This window comes from Cynocephalus volans, chromosome 8, assembly GCF_027409185.1.
Source record: "Cynocephalus volans isolate mCynVol1 chromosome 8, mCynVol1.pri, whole genome shotgun sequence".
NCBI lineage: Eukaryota > Metazoa > Chordata > Mammalia > Dermoptera > Cynocephalidae > Cynocephalus > Cynocephalus volans.
The window spans coordinates 21,019,697-21,044,389 of record NC_084467.1 but is presented as its reverse complement, the minus strand read 5'-3'; the positions used below and the strand labels follow the sequence as shown (position 1 = coordinate 21,044,389).

General features: G+C 41.4%; 1 protein-coding gene across 2 annotated transcripts in view; it reads right to left on the bottom strand.

Annotated features, from left to right (window-relative positions):
* The window catches only part of ARID1A (AT-rich interaction domain 1A), a 70,399-nt gene that overhangs the window by 32,959 nt on the left and 12,747 nt on the right, over nt 1-24,693 (bottom strand). For both annotated transcript variants that reach the window (XM_063104472.1, XM_063104473.1), the window contains exons 2-4: nt 10,775-10,987; nt 8,925-9,377; nt 7,716-7,832 (exon numbers count right to left, since the gene is read on the bottom strand). In XM_063104472.1, the coding sequence (XP_062960542.1) occupies nt 7,716-7,832; nt 8,925-9,377; nt 10,775-10,987 (783 nt within the window). The remainder of the gene's footprint in view (nt 1-7,715; nt 7,833-8,924; nt 9,378-10,774; nt 10,988-24,693) is intronic.

Here is a 24,693-nt window from a genome sequence, read left to right as displayed (position 1 = left end):
CCTGCCCTTCCAGGATGTCTGGTGTTGACTGCAGCTCCTTTCCTGGTCTTACTCCTGCACTCTAAGATTTGGATTCTGTAGAAACAGCATAGCTCCCTCCCATTTCCTCTTTCCAGATCCAAGAATTTCTGAGAACAGAGTCTGAGAACATCACAGAAGTAAAACATGAGTGCTATTTAGATTTTTTTTTGGTGGCTGGCTGGTATGGGGATCTGAACCCTTGACTTTGGAGTTAAAAGGCTGTGCTCTAACTGACTAAGCCAACCAGCCAGCCGAGTGAAATTTAAAGAATGGCTTGTAAACCCAAGAGATGAAAGAATATCTATCGATAACTTAATAGACATTAAAAATCCTAATCCTGTTCTCCACACCACTCCCAGCATCAATAACACTTACTCCTACCTAACCAGAGGAAACAAGTATGCTCCAGTTTTTCAACAGTGGCCTCTAAGACTTAAGAGTATATAGTGATCCTTATAAACTAACCCAGTTGGTGCCTTGATTCCTTTTTCTCACAAATCCAGAAAGATGTGCCTGTATATACCCTTCTAATATTCTGCCAATATCTTTACTCTTCCCCCTTCTATCTGCCTTACACACATGCAGGTCTTGAGAGGAAGCTGAGGAATTTGGACTGATTCGGCCACCTCTCCTTTTCAGTCCCTTTCAAGAGTGCTCTTTACCTTTCCTTTGTTCATTTCCTTCTCAAGCCCTCAGAAATCAGGTCCTTTTCTTACGTAAAAAGGATCCTAATAAAATGCTTCATGACAAATCCGACTGCATGTTTTCCTTGAAATATAAATTTGATGTGGAACATCTTCCCTCCTCCCTTGTCTTCCAGAAATATTACACGATCCTTGTCCTTTCCTCTGATCTCTCTCTAACTCAGCTGCTTTTACCTGATGACTGTAGGCACTGTCCAGGGCTCCACCTGGCTCCTCTCTCCATACCCACAGCCTGGGAGACCTACTTCATTCAATAACTATTAACTACTACACTGCTGACTCTCAAACTCTTATCCAGACTAAGTTCTTACCCAAGTTTCTGTTTCTTATATTTGTTTTTTTTTGACATCTCACTATATTCCACAAAATAAAAATGGAACTTAACTTCTCAAAAATGAGTTTTCCCTATTAGCCTTTTTATTTGCTAATGAGATTGCTCTCTCTTCTCCCCTTCTCCCCTGCCAATCAAGATCCTTAAATCTTCTACCTACTAAAATCTACTTATTCTCATTTCTAGATTCTTTCCTGCATGTCTCACATGTGGGACTAGATGGCTATGCAAATGAGATAGAAGGGGTAGAACTCCACTCTTCTTGCTGGAATTATTTCAACAATTTAACTTATTCCCTTGCATTCAGATTCTTCCCTTTTCAAATCATTCTACACACCAATGAATCATTCTTGTAAAACATTAATTTTATCATGTTATTGCCCTAATTACATATCTGCAGATTTGTAAAATCAGATCCAAATGGCTCACTCAGCCCACCAGGGCCGCAATCCCTGTGATCTAGCTTCTGTCCTACGAAGCCTGACCAGCCCCCAAATATTATCTATACTGCACCCCGTCCCCATCCCCACTTGGCCTCTGCTTAAGCTGGACTTTTCCTTTCCAACCACTCAAATACATCTACATCTAGCTCACACTGAATTTCTTACATGATGTCTTCCCTCAATTATTTAAACATAAATGGTTCACTGACTTCACCAAACGCTGATTGCACTCATTATAAAATTCAGGAACACATTCTTCTGTGTCATGTCTATGTATTTTACTAATGAAACAGGAGAATCTTTGAGTATACTAGTCATGTCATATTCAGAATCACGGACCTAAGAGTTCAAATGACCTCAGAAGTTATCCAAGTCCAACCCTTGTCTAATGCCTAATTTGCTGTCTACATAACACACATAGTAAAAAGTGTGCCAAGTTTTACTCCAGGGACAGAGAACTTACCTACATATATATATATATATATATGTATATATATATATATATATATATATTTTTTTTTTTTTTTTTAAATATCCTCATCCTCTAGATCACAAAGGAATGTGTATATCATGCTTGGACTTAAGCCTGTAAGTCCAAGCCAGACAGTCACAGGTTTTAAAGCAGTAATGTAACTGAGCCAGGGTTGGAAGAAAAAGGGGAGGAAAAGAAACAGAACAGTCAGGAGTCTATGGCAAGACACCAGGTGAAAGATAACAGGGACCCGAAAAAAAGGTAGTGGGGCAGGACAGGGGAAACCAGATTCAAAAGCCATTTCTGAGGCAGACTATAATCTGGTGGCCAACTGAGTATGGCCCTACTAACGGAAGGGATCCAGTGAGGAGCACCACAGAGCAGAGGAGGACCCAGGGTGGCACTGGCAGTGCAAGGGCTGCCCTAGCCCAGGAATAAATTGCACAGAGGCCACAGCTGCAAGACAGTCTTGTCTCTTACAAGTCTCTTTTCCTTTCCACCTTTTCAATCCAAAGCCTGCTCTCCAGATCATCAGGAGTCAAACTACAGTGTAAGTCACCACTACTATTCAAGTTACCACTATGGCTTCCTAGTCTAGTAAATTTTACTCTTCCCTTTTCAACACTAGCTCAGTGTTGTTCCAGTTGTGGTCTTCTGAACTGGCAGCATCAGTACCACCTAAGAGCTTATTAGAAATGCAAATTCTTGGGTCCCGCCCCACACCTACTGAATCAGAATCTCTCAGGTAGGGGCTGGCCTGTGGCTCATTCGGGTGAGTGCAGTGCTAACACCAAGGCCACGGGTTCAGATCCTATATAGGGATAGCCAGTTGGCTCACTGGCTGAGCGTGTTGCTGACAATACCAAGCCAAGGGTTAAGATCCCCTTACTGGTCATCTTAAAAAAAAAAAAAAAAAAAAAAAAAGAATCTCTCAGGTAGAACTTAGTAACCTGTATTTTAATTAATGTCAATGTGATTCTTAAGACACGCTAAAGCTTGAAGAGCACTAGCACACCTCTCCAGATCAGGGCTTTTAATCCTATATCCATTTTCCATCACTCCATCCCAGGTACAGTTTCAAGACCAAAATGAAAAATTTACAAATTTGCCTGCATCAGGAAAAATTAGGGAAGCATCCATTATTCTAGGGAAACCACATACACTTGGATGAATCATTTTAACAGAAGCTTTTAAAAGACCCAACTCTGGACTGGCCTGTGGCTCACTCAGGAGAGTGTGGTGCTGATAATAATACCAAGGCCACGGGTTCGGATCCCACATAGGGATGGCCGGTTATTGGGAGAGCATGGTACAGACAACACCAAGTCAAGGGGTAAGATCCCCTTACCGGTCATCTTTTAAAAAAAATAAATAAATAAAATAAATAAAAGACCCAACTCCAAGTCATTCTCAAAAATGACTATAATAAAAAGTCATACCAATTTTCAAATGAGTCCCTTAAAGATTTTGCCCCAAAATTCAGAAATTAAAGATCCTGAAACGCCTAGAGATTTGCTTGCCCATCTTACAAGAACTTTCTTAACATAAAGTGGTAGATATTTTATTAGATGGTAAACCTTAACCTCACTTCTTTGTACAGCCACTGTCAGTAAGCACGAATAAATTAATCCATCTTCTAAAATGGAGTTTGGTCATTCCCATAACAGTGTATGATAAATGCCTTGCCCTAGCAGTGGAGACAACAATCTGGTAATATGGTCAAGCTGCCCCCTGTCAATCATATCTGAGTACTTCAAAAAGTTCGTGGAAAGATTCGTATTATCTTTTAATTCTATATTTCCATGAACTTTTTGAAGTACTCATGTACACTTCCTGGATGAGTAACATAATGGACACTGCTCAAGTTCATTTGTTCAATGAGTTGGAGCCTACTAGATGCCAGGCACTATGATGGTAAGCAAGACAGCAAGTCAGCCCTCACTGAGGTTGGATTAAATAAGTAGGTTAAGTTATATTGAGATAAGCATTAGCAAGAAGTATAGGTGCTAAGAACCTACTATAGCAAAGGAACCTGACATGGAGTAGCTCCCTACCTGGGCTGCAAATCAGAATCACCTGGGACAGTTTCTAACCATACCAATGCCCAAGCCCCACCAGACATCAAACAAACTGAACTATGGGAAACCCAGGCACTGGTTTTTTAAAATTCTCTGGTGCTGATAACACCAAGGTCCAGGGTTCAATCTCTGTACCAGCCGGCCGTCCAAAAAAAAAACAAAACAAAACAGAGGAGTGGGGGGGGACACTGGCCAATTAGCTCACTTGGTTAGAGCTACAGTGCTGATAACACCAAAGTCAAGGGTTCAGATCCCAGTACCAGCCAGCCACCAAAACAAAACACACACATAAAAAACAAAATGACGTAAAGATAATTCTCTCCCCCAGGTAGTTCTTTTTTTTTTTTTTTTTTTTTTTTTGTCTTTTTTTGTGACCGGCACTCAGCCAGGGAGTGCACCGGTCATTCCTATATAGGATCCGAACCCGCGGCGGGAGCGTTGCCGCGCTCCCAGCGCCGCACTCTCCCGAGTGCGCCACGGGCTCGGCCCTCCCCCAGGTAGTTCTAACATGTAGCCACAATAGACGACTACTGGTCTTGGGTATCACATGATAGGTGATAGAGGCACAGAGATCAGTAACACAGTGCATGCCTTCTAGGAGCTTACCATTTAATCAAGCAGAGGTATCAGCAAAATGCTCTGTCAACATGGAGCAAAGAAACCTCAAATACAGGATTCTCAAATACAGTGCTTCTCTGGGTAAAGGGAGAGAAAAGTGATCCCACAGGGCTATGTGAGGCTTTTACCTGTGTCAGCAAGGTTTGGTTTCTGAAGATGGGTATTCAGGCACTGAATTGATCTTTATACCTTTTTTGTATGTCTTAAGTATTGCAGGTTTTCTGGTTTTTTTGTTCTGTTTTTAAAGTAAAATAAAAACTGCCTTTAGTCAGTGAAGTCACAAAAAAAGTTATTTAAGCTGAGTCTTGAAGCTTGATTAGGAAGGAGTTTTCTGAGGAAATGATCTTTAATATGTAGTCTGAAAGATGAACAGGAGTTAGGGATAAATGTATGAGGCAAAGGGAAGTATGTGCAAAGGTCTAAAAGCAGAAAAAGCATATGGGGCCTTACAGAAACTGAGAAAGCCAAGACCAAGGCAGAAAGGGGGGGGAAAAGAACGAAGTAAAGGTTCTGAAAGTGCTATCCCTGGTCTAGCAGCATCAGAATCATCAAGGAACTTATCAGAAATGCACATTCTCAGGCCCCACTCCAGACCTTCTAAATCAGGAAGTAGGGTTGGGGAGGGGCCATGCGAGGGAACAGTAATCTGTCTTTCTGATGCCTGAGTAATACTAAGGATTTTGAATTTTATTCTAAGATTAATGAAAAAATAAGAGGTTTTAAATACAGAGATAACATGACCAGGATAATGGCTAAATGGTCTGGTATTAACAGCTGAGCAAAAACTCCTTAAAATGTAATTTTTATAATAATCAAAGGTTGCAATCATAATGCCTTTTGGTCCAAGCAGGTAAGGTGAATGAGTGAAGAGGGCGCCATAAAACTGGAGGGGCTGCTCTCCAGTCAGCCTAGCATGTGCCCTGATGTCAAACACAAATAAGCCCCTCACAAACATTTGTTCAGTGAAGGAATGTATTGGCAAACCTAGAGACTCCTTTAACACAACTGGTTAAGAAAGGCCCCTGTAAGGAATCCAACTTCTCATTTCTTCAGATGTGACTGTTTACCTAGCCTGGCTAGGCAAATCTGGCATTAAACCAAAATTTCAAGAAATAACCACTTTTTGTTTCTTGCTCCAAGTAACAGAAGGATAAAAAGCAATTCAAAAAATAAGATGCCAATAACCCAGCCAACTCACCTCCAATGTGGAGCTTCTACCACAAAACCCATTTGGAAGAAACCTGAACTTGGGAATGTTCCTTGTGATAGGCTTCCCAAGAACAACTCTCCCTCTGGTCCCAAAAGGCTGCCAACACTTTCACTTCAGTATGTCAAATCAAAAACTCTTGGATTCCCAACCCTTAGAAGACCTGCAGCGTGTTTGTATACAAGCTTCCTCAGAATCAAAAAATACCAAATACCATTCTATGGAAGGTCACCAGAGGGAAGCAGAAAATTTTTGAAGGGGAGCAACTTAACAGCACTGACAGAAAACCACTGATCTGTGTTCTTGCCACAATAGCACCTCTCCCAGATTTAGCCACAGACCATAGATAATGAGGGAGTGGTTACATATTTCTGACTGAATCAGGTTAAAAAGCACATTCCAGTGAAGCTCAGGATGCAGAGAAGGATTGCAACAGACACTAAGGGAACAAAGAATGATTACTTTATTCAGACATTTCCTTCCTCCCCAATTCCTCAGTTAAGAAAGTCAGTCTCAGAAGTCTCATCTGACAGTGGCTCTTCATCCTGGCCTTGGAAGCCTGAACACCAGGTACTGAGTGACTCTGAAGATCTTGCCCTATTAAGTTTATGTCTCAGAGATCTTCAGGGGAAGCCATAGGATGCTTTATTTTTGCCTTCCACCTATTCCTTAAAGATCCAGAAAAAACATTTTCTCCCAAGTCAGAATAACCGAAGAGACACACAGAGTAAAAATTTCGAAAGACTATTATCTGGGCATGCGTGGCTACATTTCCATTTCCTAACTGAACCAGGATTTTCTTACTAGATTTCAGAATAGCCTATTTTATTTCTGTGCCTAGCAGATTAACTTTCAGAGGCTGAGTGACCTGCCTACATGTAGTGGCAGAGCTAAGACTAAGGGTAAATGTTCCCAGAACCTGCCTACAATTAAACAATTGGTGTTAACTGCCTTTCAGACATCAAGCACAGGTCTCTATGCCCTCTGAGATGATGATTATAATGGCTGACATTTATTTATGGACTGCCTACAATCCACCAGCACACTCTCTCTCTATTAACCTATTTAATGTTAATCACCATCCCATGAAGTGGGTACCTCTAGGATCATTTTATAGGTGTGAAAACTAAGGCTCAGAGAGGTGACTTACCCCACGCTACAGAATTAGTGGGAGAATAAAAACGCAGACCCAGGAACTCTGGCTCAAGAGCCCAACATCTTAATCACCAGACTATACTGCCTTTCTCAGGATATGGTCAGTCCATTCCACACATAAGCACCTGATTGCATAATCAAGAACCTGGGCACCAAGCGCTCTATTAAACAAAAGCACCTATTCACAAAAAAACACTACCAAAAAAACCGCTTTTATTCAACCCATGCTCAATGTGATGATGCATGTTGAATGTACCTTAGATCCTCCTTCCTAAACACTAAGCCAAAAACTTGAAAATTCAGCCTCCGAGAATAAGGTCAAGAAACTGAGACTTTTCTCTACTTTGATGGACAGCAGACAGTACTTCTAACATCTACACCTTCCCTGCCCCTGATGTGGGTACATGCCTAAGAACCCAGGAATTAAAAAAAAAAAAAAAAAAAAAAACCCAAAAAAACTCTAAACAGATCACAAACCTATTCCCTGGGCAAGTAGACAAAACAGACATTCTATAAGGCGCATCTATTCCTACAAGGTCAGTCTATAACCCATTCAGAATTGTGAACCTGAATTCAAGGAATAGCGTTCATTTAGATCAATAGCACAAAAACATCCAACCAGAAACTGGTTTTTTTTGGTTTCCTCTCTGGCCTATCACCTCTTAGAGAGTGGAAGAAATACTCACAGGCAAGCTGGAGGGTCTTGACTGAAGGCTCAGGTTCATATCTTCTTGCCCTCCCTTACTGGAGGTCATTGAGGGGGCTGAGGATGCCTGAGACCCAAAAGAATCTTGAGATAGCTCCTAAAACAAGAAAAATAAAAGCTGTAAAGGCCTGATAATGATAAACCATGCATGCTTACTTCATGGTAAAAGAGCTATGGGACTCTCTCACATGGGGAAGCTGGGTGCGAGAGAAAGCCCAATTGCAAACAATATTACCTGAAGGCAGAAAAATCCAAGCTGCGGCTCTTAAGACAGGAAATATGAACAGTTGACCCTTTCTGATGGAACTGTCGCCCTTTTATCACCACCCACAGAGAGCTGTTTCTTGGAGTTAAATGCTAAGGTTTGGCTAACTACAAGTTATACCTATCAAGGAATGAGACCAATTAATTTTAAAAACAACAGGCCAGCCAGTTTTACAGCAAAGCCTTATAATACCAAGATCACAGGTTCAGATCCCCGTACCTGCCAGCGACCAAAAAAAAGAAAAGAAAAACAACAAAGAACTCATGCCAGAACCTCTGCATTAAAATGAGTATCGCTTCCTTCAAAGACATTGCTTTGGGATGAGTTATTTACTCCAATAATGCCATCAATGCACAAAACCTTTAGTGGACCTGTCATCACTCAGTCACTTCTCCTCTTTTGGCTCTAAAATAAAGAATGAAGCCCAAATTGTTATTTTTAGGCTTCATTACCTACATCTTGTTCACCAAACACCATAAAGAATGTGACATCAGTTCTGATGGAAATTTCAAATGAAGGGATCCAAAATATTTTGAGCAACAGCAGAACGGAATGGCACTTGGAATGAATGTACAGTACAGTCTCCCAAAGTGACTGTTTTGAAAAATGACCAAACTCACTTGGATGCTCAAGTTCTAATATGTTGATTTAAAAAAAAAATCAGACCTATTATCTTTAATTTCTTATCTATGCAACTTTCCATTGCCCTATTTCTTCATCAGTAAGGAGAGCTACAGGTCCTTACACATTTAAGAAGGTTATGCCTTTATTAGTTCAATCAATCCAGTTAGCATGTTTACCCAGAGTTTAATTGGTTTTTAAGTGCATATTAGAGAACCAATTTGTATGGCAAAGTTCTCAGACACCAACCCTCAGCTGTCTGCAGTCGTACACAGGGAAGGGTAAGAGGCAGGGGCATCTTACCTGTGGTGGAGGGAAGCGCTGCTGGGAATAGGCAGTTTGCTGGGACTGCTGAGACTGGGGCTGAGGATACGCAGCCTGCTGGGAGAGCGTCGAGGATGCTGGCTGCTGAGGTTGCTGCTGCTGGTAGGGAGACTGTGCCTGTGGCTGTGAGTAGGGGGGCTGGCTCTGGGGATGCTGCTGTGTCGTGGATTGCTGGGAGGGGTATGGAGTTGGGGACTGCTGATGTGGAGGCTGAGATGGCTGCTGGGAGTATGGAGGCTGAGAGGACTGGAGCTGTGGTGGCTGAGACTGTGGCTGCTGCTGATATGATGGTTGGGCATGAGGGGTCTGGGAGGGAGGTTGCTGGGAGTAGGGTGGCTGCTGCTGCTGGGGATGAGGACTTTGCTGGTTGTAATACGGAGTCTGGCCCTGCTGACCATACCCACTGGGGCCTTGTTGTCCATAAGGAGGAATCTGCAGGAAAGGAAAAGACACTTTTAGCACTGACTCTCCTGTATGAAGAAAGGTGAGATATTCTGTCAGAAGCTATGCCCTGAGGTTGGGTATAGAACGCAGGCCAGTCAAGCCTCACACTTAGAAGGCTCAGGGCTTTTCTACCATCCCTGTTTAAACTAACACAAGAAGGATGGCCAAGCTGGGTTATTAGTTGGTTTGTTTACATATGGATTGCATTCATCCACTGAAAATTTATACTATTTAATATTTAGGGAAATTTACATGAGTTCAAGAGCAGCTGTTTCCACCAATGAGTCTACTCCTTTTATCATGGCTTAGACTGTTTTTGTAAGTGTTAGGAATCTGTACCCTAATCACAACAAATAGTCAATAGCTAGCTGCCTAGCTTAGGCAACTGAAAACCTAGAGTCTAATCCAGACAGTGTGTCTAATCCAGATAGTGTGCAAATCGCTGAGCTACTTTGGTTGTCTCTTTCATTTAGTCTTCATTCAAAAAATATTTGAGGGCTTACTTGCACCAGGCACTATTTTAGGCAGTGGGGATATATACAGTAAGTAGACAAAAAAAAGAAAAACCTGCTCCATCTCTCCCTATTTTCACATTGAAAAAGAAAAGTGACAGTATCCTATTTTCTATATTTAAGGGCATACTCTGCTTTAAAATCATAAAAAAGTAGAGTTGGATTTTATATTCTATCTCTCATCATTTTCAGTATGAGCAGCACTCAAATATAAATGGTAGAATAATTTGTCGATACAAAAAAATAACAATAAAAGGATAATGGTTTCGAGGGCTGGCCATTTAGCTCAGTTAGAGTGTGGTCCTGGTAACACCAAGGTCAAGAATTTGGATCCCTATACTGGCCAAATGCATTAAAAAAAAAAAAAAAAAAAAAAAAGGTCTGGATGGCCAGACAAAAGGAAATGAGGGGAAATCAACATTTGTAACAGCATTATTAGCATCTTTACTGTTCAATCTTCTCTTTATCTTCTACCCCAGTCCCTCCTAAACATTCATTTTGAACCAGACAGCTGACATGCTGAAGGCCTTCAGGAACATGAAGGGCACATGGTATGAATGGTTTTCTTAGTAGCAGCAGTAGAAAGGTGTTCAGCCACTACCTTCCTTCATGCCCGTTCCTTCAGAGATCACCACTCAGTGGGTACAAGCAGGCCAGCCAGGTCAAGAGAAAAAGACAGACATGTATAGCCTGTGGCACATGGGATGGTAACCACAACCTTGGACTTGAAAGTAGCACATTGTAACTAACTGAGCCAGCTAGCCTATGCTCTTGTCAAGAGGCTTGGAAGCCAAGGATACGTTCTGAATCTATAGCTCAAAGACCAAATCCTGAACAGCTATGAGGGCCAAGGTAATCAGAGTCACCATCTACCTGCTGTGCATAAGAGAGGCTGCCCATAGCACTCTGCGTCCGGCCCTGCATGGTCATCGGGTACCGCTGTGGGGTCTGGGACCCATATGGCTGCCCTGGGTACCCATGTCCTTGCTGTGGTCCTGATGGAGGTCCCTGTTGTTGCGAGTATGGGTTAGTCCCGCCATATGGCTGAGGTCTCATCTTGCCCATCTGATCCATTGGACTGGATGGCTAAAAAATAAAGAGCATTTCATTAACCTGAAGCTTTGATGGCCTCTGGCCAATATGAACACACAACCTAAGTATACAGGTCTTTTGAGTCTGTACACCACATAGGATACCAGTTACTATGAAAAAGTAATGGGGCAAATCTAGTAACCCTTGAGTAAGTCATTTAATCCTCCTTAGAACATCTTGCTTTTGTCATACATAAAATGAAAATACCACCTATTTGTGAAGGCATCTTGTAAGCTAAAAACTACTTTGTACATGTGGTACTATTTGAGATCCAAGGATCAGGCCAGGTGTGGGACAATTAATACAGGCCCTTCAGTTGGGAGAGGATGGTGTTGCAATGCACTGCTATTGACCTTGTTCAATAACACCAAAACTAATGCTTCAATACTATAGCTGGGAATTCAAATATATAAGAATCCAGATGTTTCTAATCTTCCAACAGTGAAACTTTTTTATGCACATCTGTAGCTTGTTTGCACTAGGGCACAAGCAGTTAATTTTATGCTTTCTTCCAAATGAGCAATGAGGCTAAGTTATAGTCGTTGGGGAAACAGTAACTTTGAATTCAGAGCCTGTGCATCTCACCTAAAAAGTTCATCTCCTTTAATATTCAGGAGTTTGAGAATATAAGGAAAATAGAACTTTTCCCTCTTCACAGTTTTCCTTCCAGCTCTTTGTGGAGCAACAGGCTCAAACACCTCATTCACTTTTTGACATGCCTTTATTCTACTGGAACTACATAGGACAGAATGCCAGCACACCTTCCCTTGCCGGAGATAACCTACCTATATCTACCGGTGGTTTAGAAGGGAGGGGAGAGTTCTTCTAGGCACCTCTTAGATATACCGAAGTTGGGCCTGATATAAAACTTGAAAACTGAATCTTACTTAAATTGGAGGTGGGATAAATATCAATACTCTGGGCTTGAATATCATTAACTCTCAAATGAAGGAATTTAGTGGTTCTCAAATTTTAGCATGCATCAAAATCACTTTTTAGGACCCACTGAGTTTCTGATTCAGTAGGTTCAGGGTGGGGCCTAGGATATCCATTTGTACAAGTTCCCAGGTGATGCTGATGCTAATGGTCCAGGGACCACACTTTAAGAATCACTGGTCTAGGTTATCCCTAGGGTCTCTTCCAGTTTTGTTATTCTAGAATTAATAAATTATTCTATAATTTAAGCTGTGTAAGACCTTAAACAATAACAACAAAACCTTCAAAGTAAGGGAGAGGGCATCCAAACAACTGGTTCTCTGTATATGTCCCTTTTTTTTTTTTTCTAAAAGAGCTGTCATGAAGGAAAAGAGATAAGGCAATAAGCCACAGAAGCTGTTGTTCTAAATGTCAAGAAAAAAAAAAAAAAAAACAGCAGTAGAGTTCTTTCTTAGGCTACAGCTGAAATCTCAGCTAACAGAGTAATAGTGAGAAGAATATTCTCCCAAGTTTCTAAATCGGAGAGAATCACAGTAAAACTGTGTCCCAAACCACCACAACATGTCAATGTTATTAAAAGGCTGTTTCCAGCAATTCTATCTAAACAAACTTCTCCCCAAGTCCTGCATCTATAACAGAAGTTCCAAAAATGTTCCCAATCATAATTGTAGAGCTAGATGGATTCTTTCAGGACTATTTAGGAAGTTCAAATGTAACAACAATTGGACTAGTGAGTCATAAATGTCATGAAGTCTTCCCCAGTATACCTGGCAATGGAGCCAAAATATCACCATTATCTCTTGTAAAGACTTTAGGGGTTTACATGGCCACATTATGCCACATATCACACTGAGGATCCTCATCTCATCCCAGACTGCAGCTGCTATCCATGTGGCCCCCAAGTAAAGAGACTCCATTTGCTAAACAGAGAGACCAGCCTGCTCTGGGTATCTCTGTCAGCCTAGGTCTCCCCACAACACTGGGGGATTACCATGGTTACTACGGAGCTTCTAGAGCAGAAGCCATTAACCAGGGATTGCAGATTGGGATTTTCTGCAAAGCTTCACAACTGCCTGAGCCTTTTCCTAGAGATTCTAATTTAGTGGGTCTGAAAGGGCTTGGGCTCCTCCCCGTGGGCCCCCCGCCTCCTCAAGATCCTTGAATGATTCAGATGTATACTATTAGCTAAGAACCAGTGACCTAGAAAAACAATGTCCAATAAAATTTTCTGTGATATGTGACTATTAAGTGCTTGAAATATGACTGAGGAACTGAATTTTTATTTTTATTTACTTTTAATTAATTTAAATTCACATAACCACATGTGGCTAGTGGCTATCATACTGGATGGCGCAGTTCTAGAACAATGTTCCCAAATCACTTTCATCATTCCCTGCTCAATAATAGCTCTAAATGTCCTACCTACTAAATCCTGTAAAGTATTATCACATGGAAAGAACATAAAGTGTAGTAATTTGATAGACTTGGGTTTAAATCCTAAGCTTCTCACTGCCTGACTTTGAACATATCAGTTCTTCATCTGAAATGCACATAACACTAAACTCAGTGGTATTTAAATGCCCAATAAATGGTAGTAATTATCAATACAGAAATAGTATTTCCACGTGGCTCTAAAGCCCTCTGCAGTGTGTATGATCCATTCTCCACATTTTTTCAGTCTTACTCCAAGGTTCCCTACAATTATACATGCCCAGCTCTATGCAATGGCACCCTGCTCTGCCCTCCTGTCCACAATAGCTTCTGCAGAAACTCAACCTTTCAACGTGAAGCCACTTCCCACATGTTCAGCACACTTTGATCTCTCACATTTCTAAGTGTCCTACTATAAATTCAGTCAGCATCATAAGGCTTAACACTTCGTTGTAGCTAACTATTTCAACTAACTGATTGCATCTCTCAAGACTGAGTTCTGGGAAGCCAGAGATCAGGTATTTTATCTTCAAAATACTCCCAAATACCCAAGTACAGAGCTAGGGCTCAGTAACTGTTCAATGTACAATGCTGCCCAACTGCAAGAAGTGGGTGGGGAATTCTATGGAGAGGAAGCCCAAATCAAACCATCCAGATGTAAGGCCAGGGGCACACCCTAAACCTAAGACACCCTAAGATAGATTATGATTCTGAGGGCAGAAAAAATTAGGATTGAACTAAAAGAGAAGAGGGGAGGATTAGAACAGCCAAGGGAGAACAAGCACACTTTGAGAATATCCATACGTGCCACCCCATACCAGGGAGATTTCAAAACTGCAAAGGTATCCCCAAACACACTGCTTAAAAACAAAAGGCTAAAGGCAAATCATATTCTCCTCTCTCACACCAGGGGGCCTGTGCTCTATTTACATGGAGGCTATACAGGGTTCAAGGAATCTCCCATCTCAACTTTAGGAAATCTTTGCAGACCAAAAATAAATGCCAGTCAAATAAATTCTTATTCTAAAAATAAAATTAAGATACTTCCTTTTTCTGATCACCGGATTTTTGACTCCTTCACCTCACCAAAGGCTTATAACAAAATATGCAGCTTATTTAGCAAACTAATATATATTCAGTTCAAACAATCAGATTACTCTGGTCTCATGTCAAAATTAAACATCTGCTCATATCAGGAGAGGTGGGTAGGGACTCCTGACATTTAAAGGCATTGTGAAAGATTTGTGATTTGCAGTTATAGATGAAATGCCATCTTCCAATCTCTCATAACAGAGAAGCTACCTTAAATCTTCATTAATCAATTTTATTGGAAAGTAGCAATTTCAGGCCAGAAAAATCCCTACTACATGCAAGATAAAAAAGCCAGTATCAGCAGTCTGCAGGCACAAGGCACGGGATGGGAAACACCAAACTCTAGCTGCAAAGAGCCAGAGATTCCACTCTGGGAAAGAGAGAGGAAATCCTTTCAATGGGAAACCACAGGAGTAGATTACTGTGATTACACTTCAAAAGCAGAGGCTCTGCCATAGAGAGACACATAATTGAGAGAAAAATGCTGCCCCTTGATCAGGGAAGTCAGGCCTGCTGGTATACACTCCCACGTTCATAAAAAATAAAAATAAAAAAGGGGAAAAGAGCCATAAGAAAACTCCTCATCTCTATCCACCACTTATCTCCTTCCAGATCATTGGCCATGTTATAAACTGCTTGCCAAATGAAATGCATTAAAAGATGCAGTTTAGGGGCAAAGGCAAGGATGCCTAGCAGGGCCGGCCTGTGGCTCACTCGGGAGAGTGCGGTGCTGATAACACCAAGGCCCCAGGTTCGGATCCCATATACAGATGGCCGGTTCGCTCACTGGCTGAGCGTGGTGCTGACAACACCAAGTCAAGGGTTAAGATACCCTTACCAGTCATCTTAAAAAAAAAAAAAAGGATGCCTAGCAGGCTTATCCTTCTGAATATGAGGGTACTTCAAAAGGTTCATGGAAAGATTTGTACTATCGTTCAATTCCATTTTTCCACAAACTTTTTGAAGTACACTTCTATATTCAGAACAGCTTGCAGACAAACCACTTGCATAGTTTCCCTGCTCCAAGAAAATGGAATTACAAGCCCCTCCAAACCAGTCAGCTATTATAATCCCTTACAACTTTAAAAAAAAAAAATTTTTTTTAAATGACCGGTAAGGGGATCTTAACCCTTGACTTGGTGTTGTCAGCACCACGCTCACCCAGTGAGCTAACAGGCCATCCCTATATGGGATCCAAACCCATGGCCTTGATGTTATCAGCACCGCACTCTCCCGAGTGAGCCACGGGCTGGCCCTACATCTTCTTATTGCACCAAAGAAAGCCAAAGTGACCCCCAGAGGTTGCTGAGATATAACAGACTGAACTTTAAGATGGACCTGGGCTAAGTGTCACATAACCAAAAGTAACCAGCGTGCTGCAACTCCCAGATTAAACATAGCTGCAAATTCTCCATCTGACCATGACTGGTTGAGAAGAGAACAGAGAAGATGGGGCCAAGGATTCAAAACATCCAAGCAGAGAGAGACACCATTCACCAAAATGCACCACACCACATGGTCGTGGCACCAGAAAAGAGAAACTTCATAATTTTCTTGAAAGTCTAACTGAGGAAAGCCCCAGTCCCAATACAGAAAGGAAGTGACCAGGCAGCAACCCTAAAGGAGCCAGATTCAGTGCCCAACAGTGCCAAGGACTAGCAAGAATAAGGGTAGAGAGGGATGGGCCAGGGGCTGCTGAAAAAGCATCCATCAGAAAAAATCTTGACCACCACTTGTTCTGTCACCCTAAATGCCAACTAGTTGGGGCCAGTATAAACCTAGAGCCATAACCTTGGATTCTGGACATTTAAATATAATTTCTTACTCTTTGTGCTTTCAATTTATTCCTGGCCAGATTTGTTGTATGACTTTTAATAATAACAATAAAAAAATGCATCTCTGGCTCTTTAACCAAAAGAACCCCCCTAATTGATTCCCACAGTAATTAACCTGCATTTTACCTCAGAGAGCGGTAGTTAAGGAAGTCGGCACTGCTATTTATAACTCATCTCAAATTGAGGGCAGACTGCCTAAAATCTAACACATCCCAGCTGTACTCCTGTTTGAACTGGGGCCAAGGGAATTTTTTAAAGCAATCTTGGCACCGAATGAATGACACCAACAGTATGAGAGCGCAAGTGGTTGTGTTGTGGTGACGTAGCATTGGAGGTGGAATGGGAGAGGGGGGCCAGTGTACTGTGATCCCTCTCGTGCATGCCTGCTGCTTGCTGAGTCCCAGTACAGTAAGCTGGGAACCGCCCACTGAGAGCCAAACACAGGAAAAGGCTTTTCCTGTGGAACGCCTTGAAGTGAGAAACACATGGCTAATCTGCATAAACTCGAAGCCACACCGCCCCTGCCAGGAAGGTTAGTGCTCGTAATCTCTGGCCATGAAGCTGGCTGCCTGGGAGGACTTGGACTGGCGCCTGATAACCCAGAAAGAGCGGAGAGAACAGATGGGTAAGGACCCCGGCAGAAAACAGCCCCAGGTCACGTGACTCACCACATGGCCCCGCCAGCACAAACTATTGTCTGGCTGCAGAGCTCCTATACAAAGGCACCCGGCCTCCGCTTCCTGTAATGCCAGGGACAGGCGGCAGCTGTTGATCCAGTTCCTGTATGGGACCCTCCCCTGTTAAGAAGCATTCCAGGCAGGGACAAGTATAAAAGTTAAGGCCTCTCCCAAACAACAAGCTTTCGGCTTCCTGCCAGCTCCACGTGGCTCACTTAGATCTTAGGGTTAAGATCTTAACACAGAGTAGACTTCTACAAAAAGAACCACCCTTTGTACCCTGGTACACATGAGTTGACCAGCATAAATCATTCTCATTGTTCCCTCCTATCTAATGCCCCCTTATCCTGTCTTTTTTCACTCCTCCAGCACTTCATGGCCTGAAGACTGCAAGGACCCTCCCCCAACTGAGGAGAAACTGTCTAGAAACGTACTTGTTTTAGTTCTACCCCCAGACTCTGCATTCTAAAATAAGGAGATTACCTTTGTTTTTACTTTCAAATAGTGGGAAAACATGACTGCTTGTGTGACTTAGGCCGATAAGAGAGTCCTAACCTATTTGGGTTCACCAGAGACATCATTAAAGATTTCCTGAAGCTAAATTGATGAAAAGAAAATAAATATCTGATCAGATTATAGCAACACCCAACCCTCCACCCAATCAAACCTACTCAGCCTAGGATTCTTCTTCATTCATAACCTGGGAACGGAAACACACCCCGGTTTTCTACTTCATAAGAGATAGAAAACAACTACTTCATTCTAGTTCTAGTTCATTCAAATTCTAAACAAACTGGTCATCTACCTTTGGTGACAGGGAAATCACCAACAACTAGGTTTGCAACTACCACCCAAAAAAAGTCTTTACAAAATTCTTCCATAAGTTTCCAAGTTGAATAAAAATTTCCCAAGGTTAATGAAAAGTTCTGTTCACCCACTCTAGAAGATCAGGGCATTTTCCCCTTAACAGACTAAGAGCCCATTTCAAAGATATCACCTGAAGCACCAGCATGATCAAACCCCCAGAAGAGGCTGCAACCAGACATGAGACTCAGGACTTTCCAACCTATACTGTGTATCTCAAAAGTGACACAGAACAAGACAAAAGGACTTGCTTGCTCTCTCTGGTTCAAAGATATTTAGGCTATATCATGCTCTAGCCTTCCAGACCAGAAGATCAGAGAAAACTCATTAAGGTTAGAAAAAGGAGACCAAAAGTCATTGAATCATCCAGCAAAACTCAAAGAGATTATGAGAGCCAACCTTAATAACTACCTCACAGCTGTCCACCTAAAAGAGGTATGCCAGAAAAACCACAACCAGGTGGCTGGTATTTCTTTGTTTCTTCTTTGGCTCCAAAAAGAGCCCTTCAAATAAAGCAGCTAGAGCACCAAACTAATGAATTCCCCAACAAATGATAAAGCCCTCTTCATCCACAGTGCTTTCATTAGCCATTTTTTTTTCAGAGAAAATGCTCTTCCTAAAATGATAAAGATTACTTTTTTGTAAGACCAAACTTAGCTAATCAATTACTCCCTATTTTCAGCTAATTACAAAAGCCTCCAAGGAAACCAAGCAATTTCTTTGGACAGAATTCCTCTTCGGACACTGCTTAAAACTCAGGATTATAAAAATAGTAAGGCCCCAGGAAGATGATTAAACAGGAACCGAAATGCCATCTGATAAAATTAAACATTCCCTTCTTTACAACTTTTTATTTCAACAGTAAGGTAGAAGTAAAACCTTCTGGAAAGAGTACTAAACTGAGAGGCAGAATACCTGGGTTCCAATCCCAGTTCTCGCACACACTGCCATGGGGAGCAGGCAATGCAATTAACCAGGTTATACCTCAGCCTCCTCAGCTACTCAGTCCAATCCTGCCCACCAGATTCTGCATCAGCTGATCTGGGATGGGGCCAGGAATCTGTATTTTTAATCTCAGGAGATTCTCATGTCCAGTGTGGGAGAATTTGGACTATATGGCCTCCCTCCAAAACTCCTGGCATCTCTGGCACAGAGTGACTCTAGAACTCAGACGCACATTCCATTTCCTTAGCCAGAAAATGGTCTGAAGAAGGTAGTGCCTGGCCAATAGAGGAAAACCAGGAATGTGCCTCAGATTCCCAGATTGCCAAATAAGCAGCAATTTCAAAGCCAAGCTTTCCCAAATTCCTATACCCAGTCCCTAATTTTCTTTTTTTTTTTTTTTTTTTAAAGATGACTGGTAAGGGGATCTTAACCCTTGACTTGGTGTTGTGAGCACCACGCTCAGACAGTGAGCGAACCGGCCATCCGTATATGGGATCCGAACCCGGGGCCTTGGTGTTATCAGCACCGCACTCTCCCGAGTGAGCCACGGGCCGGCCCCCAGTCCCTAATTTTCTTGTTCACCTGAGCATGTATCTCTAACATACAATATGCTTTACTTATTTCTCTCATTTACTGTGTGTATCCTTCCCTATATATAAGTTCCAGGAAGATCGAGATTTGTGTGCAAAATGAATTTTCCTACTTTAAAGTAACAAAAGGAAAGGGGACTGTAATAGAGATGGTAAAACTCTAGAGGCCTTCCAATTCCTACCTCCATCCATACTGAGAGGAAATGCTTTGGATATACATGGCGAGGCCTAGGCAGTGGTTTAAGAGTTCCGTCCCTGCAGTGCCTTCAACTTCTTTGTTTCCTCATCAACAAAATAGAGATAACAGTAGCAGCACCCTCAGGGTTGAATGAAATGAATTAATATGTTCAACAAACTACTTGTTCCTCAAATCAGCTAGACATTCTCCACCCTCAGAGCCTTTGTGTTCATCTATTCTTCTACCTGGAATACTATGTCTTCTCCCAGATATTAGAATAAGTCACTCTTTCATGTTAAATATCACTTCACCGTAGCCTTTCGGGTGAACCCATCTAAAATTTTAATCCTGCACACTTCTATACTTGGTCCCTGATTAACTTTTTCTTCTGAGCACACATCACTAGCATACAGTACAGTTTACTTATATCTTACTTACACCTTGTTTAATTTCTATATCCTTTACTTATATCTTACTTGTATCTTATTTAATCTCTGTATCCTAGACTAGAATATAATCTCTAGGGGGTGAATATAATTCATTGCTGTATTCCCTAGCACCCAGAATGTTAGCTATCATCCTACTCAAGTCCCAAATTTCTGGCAGTAAAGCTTAGAAACCAGAACAATTAAAGTTGAGTTCTATACACTGAAGACCAAAAGTCTGAAGTGATCAACTAGAGGTTAACTAGTAATCAAATAAATTAAGGTTATACTTTTTAAAAAAGAAAAAGTACAGGTTTGACACCACTTTGAGCAAGTCACTTCATCCCTTGGCACCAGAACCATCTGCAAAACAGGGATTAAAAACTTTAAAAAGGATAAGAGATGGTTCAAATAGTAAGTATAAAATGCTTGTCAAAGTGCCAACCGGTAAAGTACACACACAACAGAACATTACTTTCCTCTCTCCGCTTTCAATTGGAGAAAAAGCAGAATAGGGTTGAAAGCAGTTTCAAAACACCTACTTAAAAAACATGAACACAGAAGTCAGACACCAAAAGAGTTGGCCAGACCAAGTCACAAGCACCACCTAATTTCAGTCTGTTCTCCCTGAGAAATTTGCTCAATAGCTTCTTCCAAGAATCCTGACCAGTACAGTCAACAGTTTTCAACCACAGCAATACCAACCACTGATAAATGTTTGGATATAAATGTATAAAAGTGCCTTTTTTAGTTGTCACAGAGACTCTGTAACTGCTACTAGTATTTATTACCTGGGGAGCAGGATGCCAAATGTCCTGCAATGCAGCTCCACACAAAGAGAAGCCTTGCTGAGAAAGAATGGATTCTAGCCCATTACACCTAAGATAGATAATTTCCTGTAAAACTTGACCCCCAAGCATCAAAGGAAAAGGGAATCAGAACAGACCAGTATCCATCCTAAGAGCAGAGCAGTACAAAGCAACCCACTAGCCAAGGTGAGCATAAATGAAAAACATTTTTACATAGCCCCCTACAGGCCAGTCACTCCCTCTCCTCACCAAATAGAAGATAATTTACCAAAAGTGGCACTTTTCCTTCAATGCATTTATCACAATTGTGATTATATAGTTATTTGTGATTATCTGCTTACACATTTCTTCCCCACTAGAAAGTACTCCATGGAGGCAAGAATTATGAATCCTATGGTCACAACACACTACCTGATACATTGTAGAAGCTCAATATGCTATTTGTCGCATTAATGTAAGCAACTAGCATATGGTAGTTACAGGTTTTTCAAAATAGGTTTTGCCATAAAACTTCTTACATTGGCAAGTCCCCAGCTATTTTATGCTTCAAATTAGACATTTCAGCAACAGGACTGGACAACCATGTGAGCTTAAAAAAAGTTTTATCCTGAAAATCCTTGAGAAACAGAGAATATGATCAAAGTCTAGGAAATCTTGATGATATGCAAGCAAAGACGACAGGTTGGTGTACTGCATCGCAGTACATGCTCAAAAATTAAAAACTTAATAGTGTACAGATCTTGTTACCCACGTGAGGTGACACCAGAAGAAGGTACTTCCTCCCACAAACCATCCTCTGGTGCTTCTACTAGGGAAAGGATCTTGGCATGGATGATGTTGAAATGATATTGATCTAGAAGTGGTATAAACTGCATCTCCAGTCCTCTAAAAGACATTTTTACCACCTCAGGTGTGGTAAAGTTACTAGGGTTTCCACACGGATGGACCACAAGCCTCAGTGGGGCAGTTCTTTTGATGTTTTCTGCCCTACTTGTCATTACTTATCATTAAGTGACACTTTAAGGAATACATAGCATCATGTACCCTTACAAACACAGCTTCACCCAGGAGCGTACATTCCAACTTTTCAGTAAAGACAACACGGTTCTGAATTGCACACCTAGCTCCTCTGATCTAGTTTCTAAAATTCCCCTCCCTCTTCCATATTAAACTGATTAGCAGATAAGTGCTCAAAAACAAACAAAAAGGCTACGGTTAGTTTACTTGATTAGAACATGGTTCTGAAGGGCCGAGCCCGTGGCGCACTCGGTAGAGTGCTGCGCTGGGAGCGTAGCGACGCTCCCGCCGCGGGTTCAGATCCTATATAGGAATGACCAGTGCACTCACTGGCTGAGTGCCGGTCACAAAAAAACAGCAAAAAAAAAAAAAAAAAAAAGAACATGGTTCTGATAACCCCAAGGTCCTGGGTTCAGATCCCTATACCAAAAGTAAAATAAAACAATAATAATGAAAACAAATGAAAAAAGTAAAGACAAAAACTGTCCCTAGCCACAAAACTTCAAGGCCTCATTTGCTTTCTCTTTCAAAAGCTCTCATTTCCATAGTTTTTTTATCTGTAACTCCAAACACGGTCTAATTTTGCATGGGTTATACAAAAAGAGCCTAAATTTCTCTAATAAACAGTTCTACATCTTGCCAAAGTCTTTCCTTCTACACTAAAAAAGATATCTGTGACACATCACTGAGCTGTAAGAACTTAATTTACATGCAGTCAACAATTTGGTTTGTCATCATGCTTCTACATTAATTTAATCAAGTACTGTACTTTGACAGACACCAAGAGGCAGCAACAACGCCACTGTATTTCATTAATTCCTACAGCTGTCTTGGACTACTTCCTCAAAATACCAATCTTCCATTAGGTCTCCCTAAATCCACTCTGCACTATAACTGGCACAATTAAATAAGTTAAAGAATGGCTCACAGCACAGCCAACCTTATTATCAGTGCTTCCAAATCCTTGTTTTAATCCTCAGCAATTCCTTGAATGGAAAACCAGAGTCCTGTAAATTCTACAGCTCTTTTCGAGGTTCCAAAAGTATTTTGCTACCAACCTCTTCTGCACCATTGTCCAGATAAATGTATACAGGAGACCCTGGCTTCATGATTTATATCAAAATACATGGGACCAGACTAAAGTTATCAGCTGTCTTTTCAGATAGCTTACTTACTATCTCTGGCCAGTATAACCAAATTGGAGTGGATACTTGGCATACTAAGCTATGCAAATGTAACCAACAATTAACCGTCCTCTTTTTCTTCACCCCCCTCCCCAGTCTACTCTGGCTCACAGACTCTTTTGCGATTGTCTCATTCAAGGCACATAGAACTTCCCTTTGGTAAATATGTCTGGGTGGGTAAGCACAGCTATCTCAATTTTATTTTATTTTAACCCAAAATACCATAATGAGACCACATATTGGTCACTTGAGGTTTTATGTTGGGGCTTTAAAGAAGCCAATTCAAAGCTGCACTAGGAAAGCAGAGGACTCAAATCACAAACTGGAAAGAAAAATAAAAATGTTACAAATCTGTCCTGGGCCAAAAGAACCCCAAAACCAGATTAAGGAAGGCTAAGAATCTGCCTCAAACCAAAGGCAATAAAGTGGGAAACAAGAAGAGGTAGAGACCATTTAGGAAGTTCTGTTTATTAGTTAAATAGACATAGGCACTTCCTGGCTCTAGTTAGCCAGGCCTTTCCAACAGATACTAGGAATTTTCACTGAAATGATATTGATCTGAAAGCGGTATAAACTGCATCTCTAATCCTTTTAAAGACATTTTACCAGCTCCAGTGTGGTAAAGTTACTGGGGTGTCCATGTGCTTTGCATTCCGTTAGCACAGTTTGATACCAAAGGAAAGAATAGAAAAGGGGGAAAATACAACAGAGAAAATAAACCTAAAAGGCAGAGGAATGGTAGTAAGTTTAACACACACACACTCATGACTCCCTACTATAGTATTCATCTCTTCGTACAAATATTAAACCACAGATCAAACTGTCAAGCACACTGCCTCTTGGAAACTACTGCCTTCATTGCAGCCATGTCACAGTGATCACAGCTACAGTTCTCAGGCAGGAGGGAAGAGGCCTGGTAGTCAGATACTTGTTTTTAATGGGAAGGATAGAGAAACCACATCAGATTTTCAGAAACTGATTCTCCATTTGGTCTTTGAACTATTAATGTTTATTACGTGACCATTTCCGTAACTTCCATTTCTGTGTCAAGCACAATCTTTACAAAGTCATACAACTGGAAACACGTCTTGGCTCTAATATCCACTCCTCAGAAAGGCCTCATCCACTCCAGAGACGGGGTGATTTGTCAAGAATCTACTTAGAGTTTACTTGCTAGACCATCAAAAGAGACACAAGGAAAATAATTTACAGCAAAACTCAGGCTGGCCACCAGGGAGAAGGAGATGAGGGAGGGAGATAGATCATTAAGGATGGCCTACTGAGAGATCACCAGATGACCAAAGGCCCTGTTCACAGATAAGTTGGCCATCAGACACAGAAGGGAAATCATGGCATTTAATTAGTGCTCCAAGACTGGCCTTAAACTGACATTTTCAGGAATTACTTTCTCAGGCAAAGTTTACTGAATTGGTCATGTTTCAGAGATCACCGTAGTCACCATCCTAAGATAATCATCCCCACCTTTGTCAAACTCCCAAGTCTATCCTTATGCCATCTCACCAAAGAATTAAGAGAAAAAGAAATGGAAGGCAAGGAGCCCCAAGTCCTTTAAATAAACAGATTATTTGGTCACTAGAATTTATCATCATTGCACAGTAGAAGAGCTACCTCAAAAGTATTTTCTTTCTTCTCCCCTGTTACAGGCTGAATGTCTGTATACCCCCAAAATTCATATGTTGAAATGAAAACCCCAGAT